Here is an 8,867-nt window from a genome sequence, read left to right on the forward strand (position 1 = left end):
AAATAATAAAGTACTGCATTATTTGAAATTATTTGAAGATAATTCAGATACGACCGAGCTCTCCCGAACGCGCTGTGACGTCGCACTGCAACAACGAAACCACAATTATTCAGTAAGAAATTAATAAATAATATTTTAAAAATGAACAAAAGAAACGTGTTTAAAACGTATTTTATACCTTTATATAAAAGCACAATAATTAAAACACCGAAAATTGTTCTTTTATGTGCCTCAAGCTAAAAATGTGAAAAAAGTGATTTAAAAGTTCACATCGTTGATGAACTAGAAAAATGGAATTATTTTTATTGTGAAAATTATTTTAATGTACGTATTATATAAAATACGTTTTTTGTTTTTTAATTAAAAATTATAAAAATATTAATCATGTTTATGTAAAAGTATCCAACATAACCTTAAACGTAAGCTAAAACGTAAGCTAAAATATTGAATGTCAAATGTAAAGGTATTTTGGGATTTTGTAAAATTATTTTACATCTAAAATTATTTTAAAATTATAATTCATAATTAATAAAAAATATGTTTTTAATGTGTAAATGCTATTTTTTTTAATGTTTATAACCTTACATTAATAAAATTTATCAGAATAACTTCCTTTTTCAATTTTCAAAGATTTTTTTCTTTTGCAAACGTTATTATCAACTTGCAATGAATCTTTTTTAGTAGAAAAGTTAAACATTAACTGATGAATTGATAATATTAACTGTTCTTTCCTATATATACAGGGTGTCCCGCGAGACTTCTCCCACAGGAAAGTAGATGGGATCGAAATAAATATAAAAGTCCTTTACCGCGATATTCGTAATAATAATCGAGATATTAATGTTTGCAATTGTACTAATGAGAACGCGCCGATAGAACGCTCCGGCCGCTCGAAGTATATAGCACATTGGAGAAGAGAGGAATTATTCTTTATGTTTTCACATTACTTTCAATACTATTATTTCTATTATACTAAAAAGTAATTTTACAAAAGAAAAAAGGATATATGAACATGTATGGACATATTTCATATATAATTATACATATATGTGTTTATGAATATTTATGCATGTTTATACATATTTATACATATTTATACATATTTATACATATTTATGAAAAATTTTTTATTCTTCCCGGTTCTTTCTTCTTTATATATGTCTTGACTGATTATCTTGTTTCTGCTTTAACTTGTTCGGTTACTTTATAAAATTAGAGTTGTCATCTAAATTTTCAGTCGTAGATTCAAAATTTATTGTCTCATTAGTTGTAATAAATTTGTTTGAAGTTGCAACATTAGACAAGGTTAATTTTCTCCAATAACATTCAACTTCAGTTACAGATATTGTCTATTAAGGGGTAATTAATCCTCAGTAAGAAGGCTATATTAGGCTTATATTTTCCAATTAAATTCAATATATTTTCAAATATTATGTCGATAGCTTGTGAACGAGGTATGGATGTATGAATGAGTTAAGAATTTATATAAACCAAGTGCCCTTCTTGGCTATAAATATGCTGAAATGTAATAAATTCTATTATATTCTATATTTTCAGATATTTTAACTTTCTAATGCTGCACATTCAAAGTATTCTGTTGAACTATTTCTTTTTCTTCGTCGACAACACAGATTACAGTATAATCTTTTTGTTGAATCGGTATTCAGGGCAGATTCTTCCTTTTACTGTACAAATAGAACCATTTGACGCTAACATAATCTATAGGTACTCTGCTATGGCGGAGTCAGTGTAATTTTCTCTTGATGATCTATAATAGATATATTAATATTTATTCACGCTACTTAGAATAAAATTGAAAAAAATTACCGCTGTAATAAAAATGTACAAAGTTGCTTTTATTCCTCGAATTTCTGGAACATTACATCACTCATCACTAACAATATATACTCCCAAATCATAAATATCGTTGAATCGACTTTAATGAATCCTGAATCCAGTCGGTTTGGCATTTTATTTTAATATTCTTAATTTATAAAGAGATTTTTAAGAAGAAAATTTTAAGTTTTAATTAAATTTTTTGCTTTAGCCTTCCAGTATAAGCATATGGTTGCAGATTGTAGATGACTTACTGTAGTGCGACGTCACGCACTTGTTAGTCAAAATAAAAATTGTTTTCTCAAATTTCAAATATCATTAAACTTTAGTTTTTTAGTACCTACCTATTGCTAAAAATTACAAATTTTATTATACATAAATTTATAATAATGCATATTTCCATAATAACAAAAACACATATATTATTTTTTCGTGCAAACTTTGTATAAAATGCGGATATGTTTATCGACTCGTATCTGCATTTGTAGATCATAGAATGTTCACTGGACTTATGAGGAATTATGATTTCAAAAGCATATATTCAACCTACTAAAAACGGATATGTTTTTTATTTATCTATTAGGAATTTCCGGCAGAGAAAATTTTGAAAAAAATTTTTATTAAAGATGTACATACATTTCGCATATAACATTCATAAATCTTCGGCTTTTGGATTTGTCAAGGAAACAAATGTATTTTCGCGAAGATTACTTAGTCGCCGGTGTATCAGGTGTATCATTTATTTTCGGAACGTAGAGTACATTCTCGCGCATAAACGCCGCATACTAGCGGCATCTACCTCGGGCAGTCTCGATCGAGTCGTCGAATGATTAGATTCGTCCTTCTCGCTTGCTTGTTCTTTTCATCGTCGTTTCCCGTAAAATTGTCGCGATCGGCAGGGGAAGAGATGGAAATGTCAAGAATGCTCGCAGTGGATTTCGAAGTTTTCGGCATCGTGCAAGGTAATGAAACTCGTCTTCAATTATTATCGATTTTTCATCAATTATTTTATTAATGAATTTATGATATTTTTATTTGTCGAAGGTGTATTCTTCAGGAAGGTGGGTAAATCAACGCATGTCTAGCTGGGAATTCGACAATGATTATTTGAGACTATCGAAAATGCGATTAACGAGGCAACTCAAGCGAGAACCTTGAAATTTCTGATTCGCGACATCTATCGGATGTCCGATGTTAACCGATCTAAATATTCGCGTTATCTATTGTAAACATGAACACATTCTTCTTATCGATATTTTTATTGCGATTATATCTCTTGCTGTTCTTTTCTACTTTTTCTTTCGATGGACGAAATCTGAGTTTTTAGTTTAACTTTATAGAAAATATATTGACGCTTATAAGAGATTTTCAGTAAACTTATTACGAAAAATATTACCTCGGTCGGAAGTCGAATCCGGATCTCTTGCATTCTGTGCAATATTTTTTGCAAAGTTTAAGTTTATTACAATTTTTTAAGATTAAATTTGGGAAATTTGGGAGGATTATTAATATTTCAAATTGATTGCGTTGAAAGTCCAACAACCATATCGCAATTATAATTTTTGAAATTAATTCATTTAAATGAATATATATAATAGTTCAACATCTTAACATTCAGATCGTAGTGGCGCTTCGTATTTAAAGTAATGTATCTAACATAAACGGTCTTATTTCCAATCTTAATTTCTAATTAACAAGCAATTTGAGACTTCTTTAATTCGTAGTATTTTTTTACGATTTGTAGATTGAACAAAAATATTATTTGACGTAACTCTAAAACTTGAAAACAATTGAAAAGCACAGACAATAGGAACAGGAAACAAATTTCAATTTTTATCAGAAATCATGTTTGTCAGAGTACAGTCTCAGACTTAGGTCACTTAAACTAGAAACACATAAAAATATAAGGCAATAAGACTTAAGCAATAAGCGAATCGACTAATCATAGTAGAGAACATAAAGTAGATGTCTACTCTGATTGATCAATTCGCTTATTGTTTACGTCTTACTATCTTACATTTTTTAAGTGTTTTTGCCTTTTAAATAAACATAAAATCAAAGTATATATAATACTGAAACTAACCCGGATTACATTAAGAGAGAAAATTGTTAATTTTCTGCTTAAGAAGGATAAAGATATTCCATCAGACAAGACACATTCTGTTTGAAATAAAATAATAGAACAATTTAATATAAATAGATAACTTTAAGTTCTTCTAACTTCTTAACATAAAACCGACACACAATTTCATCTACTTTTGAAAATATCTTTCATCATCGGGAAACTTAGCGAATTCGATTAGACGCACATTATTAAAGCCGTTGTACACAAAATAACTTGAAGATATGTTTATAAATAAACATAGAAATCGAAATTCAAATTGTGAAATACTCAATACATTTTATTGTACTATTAAATAAAATATATATTTTATAATTCGAAATATTTGCATTTCATTTTTATATTTAAATTAATCAAAAATTAAGTCAGTGTACAATGGCTTTAATATACACCAATGCGCACTAGTTCTTCCAATTGAATTCGCCATTAGGCATATTGTCTTACTTGCGGATAACAGTACACGCAGAAACGCAGTAAGGAACTGGGTCTGAAGGGATGGTGCATGAACAGCCCGAACGGTACCGTAATTGGCCACATGGAAGGGACAAAGGCGCAGATTAACGAGATGTAAGCCGCGGATATCTCGTTGATACAAAAAAATTATCGCGAATGCCAGATCACGGTCATTTCCTCTTTTTTTATTTCAGGAAACAATGGCTTCGCTACGTTGGAAGCCCTCAATCCCGGATCGACAAAACGGAATTCCGTAACGAGAAAGAAATCTCGAAGCCGTTGTTCATCAATTTTGAAGTCCGAAAGTAGAGGCGTTCTCCAATTCTCGAGAACGAGGAATATACATTAACGTTCAAATTTTAAAATTATAATATTTATATATAAGTTATTTATATATAAGTCGCGTCTGATAATAAAACCATCCTATTTAAATAAATGTAAAATGTAAATAAGTATTATGTATATTAGTGTTTGTAATTTTAAAAATTATATCCAAATTTTTTCACTCTCCAAATATCATCTATCGCACGAAGTATTGAGAAATTAAATATTGGGGAATTAAAAATTTTAGCTTTTTTAATATTGCCAGAAATAAAAAGGCTTTAACAATATAGGAACATTCTAAAAATATTTTCGTGAATTATTTTGAAATATTTTAATCCTTCTATATATAAAACATATTTTTTTAATATTTCAAAAATATTTCGTGCTGCATAGGATCGAAAATGAAAACTGCTGAAATGTCTTAAATACTTTTATCGCATTCTGAAAATGCTTTCTATACTTTTGACACTTATAAAGATGACTCACTATTCGAACTAGGTACTCACCTTGAAAAGTCGTCGAGGAAAAAATGTTATTTTCAGGTTATATTAATATCAATTATATTACGAAGGAGACAAATAGTTTTGTTTTTCATTGCTGCATTAGAACTTTCCTTCTCGTTTTCGATGAATTTCGAGCATATATTGGATTGTCCGGAAAGTTCGCGCAAAAGATTTAAATTTAATAAATGAAATTAAAAACTTAAATCTTCTGCGTTTCAATTTTCCTTCGGCACGAATTTTCCGGATAACCCAATATTTTATTTCATTTTAAATACAAAGCGTAATGGCGTCAAAGCAAAAGTCAAAACTTAATTAGCACTTTGCGCTGATTAGATTATACTTTTAAATCTAGAAAAATATAATTCCTGTTTCAGTAAAAAAACTTTTAATAGTTGCAGAATAAACATTTTACTGAGTGATTAAAATTCAACTCTTCTTTTCCAGAGCGTTCAATTCTTTAAATAAATTTTTCTTTATCGCGGAAAGATAAAGATCTTATCAGAAAATTGCAAGAACGTCCTTCGTGAAAAGATCGACTAATTACCTCAATTTCTAAACTAAAATATTCTTGAATTACTGTCTAATAAAAAACACATGAAAAAAATTTTTGCTGAAATACCTAAAATTATGCATACAGACCTAAAAATTATTTTGTTACTGCAGAAAACTTTGATATTCTAATGAGGGCAGTCAGTTGAATTTCCGAGAAAATTATTTTTAGGTCTGTAAATATGCAAAATTTTAGATTTTTCAGCAAAAATGTTCTTTCACTGACAGAAATTATTTACAACCAAAATTTTGTTGATATACGACTAACAAAAACGTTTCTACATTTTTATTTAAAAATTGTATTGTCAAAATTTAATTATTTTAACCAAAATTTGATTAGGACGACACAATTTATAAATAAAAAAGTAAGGAAATTTTTGTTACCACATATCAACAAAATTTTAGTTGTACGTACAAAACAATTTTTGTCAGTGTTTCGTGTGTCTATTACTAGATAACAACTCGAGCATATTTTATTTTAGCGATTAAGATCTATAAAATTTTAGGTCTTTTCACCATAAGAAAATTTAATTTAGAAAACTTAAAAAAATACTTAAAATTTATCATAGAGAAAAAAATCTAAAAAATAAAGGTAAATTTGAATACTTTAAACCTTCTTTTCTTTAAAATGACTTTAAAACTTATTTAAGAATAAACTAACGCGCTGTGCTGATTATATTAAAGTCATCCTTGAAAAACTTTAAAATATTTTAAGTTGTTTTAACACGTGCGCTCTCTTTTACTACATTTTAAATTACCTCAATATTTTTTAAGTCAATTCTTAATTACTTTTAAAAACTTTAAAAGTAAATTGTCCCAAGGGTATGGAAAGATTTTAGATTTTAGATTTTTTTTGAGTTTCTTAGATTTTAGATTTTTAAATATCTTTAAATATATCTTTCCATGCAGTGATCGAAGAGGATCACTTCAGTCCGAATGTGGCCGCACCTCTGCGAGTATCCGCAGAGTGGGTACGACATGCGGAAATGGAGGAACGACTCGCGTCAGCAAACCAGCATCCCTCCGTTCCTCTCGTAGTTAGTCGGTGATCGCACGGCGAACCGCACGGTTCTCGATCGTACATAAATCGTGTAGATCTTCCTTTTTCTCCTCCTTTTCCTCTTTCCTTATTACGCCAAAAACATCCTCTTCGGAACGCGAATTCCTCGCGAACGTGCTCGCGAGGATGCGCCTGAATTCTTCATTCAGGAGTCTCGCACGTCGCTCTTCGTCATCGTAATTTGATCCCAACTTAGTGATCGATCTCGATCGGGTGACGGCAGAAAAGGACGATCGAATTCGCGCCGCGAATGGTATTGTGACGTGTAATAATAATGCTATGATAAGCAGAGGAGAAACGGTGAGAGGTAAAGGAGAAACAATCAGCATGAGATGTTTCGAGAGCTTCTTCAAGCACACCTGGCGACCACAGCAGGTGCATCAGGTAAAAATTAAATTCCATTGTTGTCTTTAACGTGATGACCCTGATCTGGCTTTATCACTTCACAGAAATGTATCGATCGACACGTCGGACCTGCTAGTTTGATATTCTGTTTGCGATTGCATCACAGAATGATGTATTGTATTGATACGTGCTATCAGGTACGATAGTCGCATGCAGAGAGAATGGTTCCGCTGAAATAAAAGTTAGGATAATATAGATCTAAAAATAACCCAGATAACAAAAAAAGTGTCTAAAATCGAGTTATAAGACGTTTTTTTGCATCTGAAAGATGACTTAAAGTTTTACGTCACAATTTTAGACTTTGTGTTGTTTGAGAATCATGTTGATTTACTAAAATAAATTATGTTGGATGCTCACGCATGATGATAATATGTGAGAAAAGATTTTGACATTTGGCAGTTAAGCTAAGCGCCTAAGAATTATTTAGGTGGTCCAACATAATTATTTTCAAATCTATATCTAGCTAAATTTTTAGATACTAACCATATTTCTTCTGCGCGTTTATTAAATCAAATTCTTAATTAATTCTTAATTCTTTTCTGTAACAATACAAATAAAAAAAATTAATTGAATCGTTTATTTTTCTATTTACACTTTTATTATTATTTTAATGTAAAATTTAATATATTTTAATGTTTTGTAATAATTTAATTTTATTATTCAATCTTCTTAATATTTTGTAATAATTTAATTTTATTATTCAATCTTCAATGGTTCTAGATGACGATGTAAATACGCTTAAAACTTATAAATGAAAACTGTTTCAGAAGGTAAAAAAAAAAAAAGATTAGCATTAACCAGCTTTTTCATAAGAATTTCATCATGAAATAGATGCCCTTCTCTATCGCTAAAAGTTAACAAAAAGCTATGTCAAATATAGTTACATGCAAATTTACTAAAACGCATAGACATTTCGCAAGAACGCCTTAACCACTGAAACACTTCCGTTATTTCTGAAGACGTCATAATGACTATGAAAAGTCTTCCTATGTGAAAACAAGACTATTTTTACATTTTTTATATTTTTCATATTTTTTTCCTTAGCTGTTGCTATTGGTATTCTTATTAATATTCAAAAATTCAAAAATACATTTTGTAATAAAAAAGAATAGAGATCAACAATAACGATAAAATAACATTAATAACTTAGTACTTTCTGTGTCAAAATGAGATTATTTTTCGTAATTTTTTCTTGACTATTAATTATTGTTCTTATTAATATCCAAAATACATTCTTCAATAAAAAAAGAATGAAGATTTGCAATAATAACAATAATAGTTCTTAAATAATTTTCTGCAATTTTCGATCAAATCGCTACATTCTCAAAATAATTTATTTGAAATGTGATCTACTCGCCTCCAATTTATTCATCGCAATAAAAATTACAATAAAATCAATAACTGATAACCGATGAGAGATAACCAATTAAAAATCCCTCGTAATTAACGTAATTAATGTGCAAACTCAAAAGAATAAAAAGGTTATAATGATTGGTATTGACAAGCTTAAATTTACATATAAAAATAAATATTTAATACGTTGTCATTATAAAATAATATTTTATATATATAACAATATTAAATTGACAGTATTAAATATTTTTTTATAAAGATA

The 8,867-nt window shown here is 29.0% G+C and overlaps 2 protein-coding genes across 2 annotated transcripts in view; both read left to right on the top strand.

Annotated features, from left to right (window-relative positions):
- Positions 1-2,653: 2,653 nt before the first annotated feature.
- Positions 2,654-4,873, top strand: LOC108690232 (acylphosphatase-1-like). Its single transcript, XM_018197419.1, has 4 exons — positions 2,654-2,798; positions 2,881-2,897; positions 4,416-4,525; positions 4,606-4,873. The coding sequence occupies exons 1-4, from the start codon at positions 2,663-2,665 to the stop codon at positions 4,718-4,720; spliced, it is 378 nt and encodes a 125-aa protein (XP_018052908.1). The 5' UTR covers positions 2,654-2,662; the 3' UTR covers positions 4,721-4,873.
- Positions 4,874-6,842: 1,969 nt separating this feature from the next.
- LOC108690246 overlaps positions 6,843-8,867 on the top strand; it is a 12,206-nt gene continuing 10,181 nt past the window's right edge. The window contains exon 1 of the mRNA XM_018197436.1: positions 6,843-7,231. Coding sequence (XP_018052925.1) covers positions 7,127-7,231 — 105 coding nt within the window. The 5' untranslated portion in view covers positions 6,843-7,126. The remainder of the gene's footprint in view (positions 7,232-8,867) is intronic.

Source organism: Atta colombica, unplaced genomic scaffold, assembly GCF_001594045.1.
Source record: "Atta colombica isolate Treedump-2 unplaced genomic scaffold, Acol1.0 scaffold30, whole genome shotgun sequence".
Lineage (NCBI taxonomy): Eukaryota > Metazoa > Arthropoda > Insecta > Hymenoptera > Formicidae > Atta > Atta colombica.

What these genes read in the sequence shown, in the direction of transcription:
- LOC108690232 (XM_018197419.1), top strand. Translation starts at nt 2,663, where the DNA reads ATGATTAGATTCGTCCTTCTCGCTTGCTTGTTCTTTTCATCGTCGTTT. An exon ending in AAGGCGCAGATTAACGAGAT is followed by an intron (nt 4,526 to 4,605) that starts GTAAGCCGCGGA and finishes TTTTTATTTCAG; the next exon opens with GAAACAATGGCTTCGCTACG.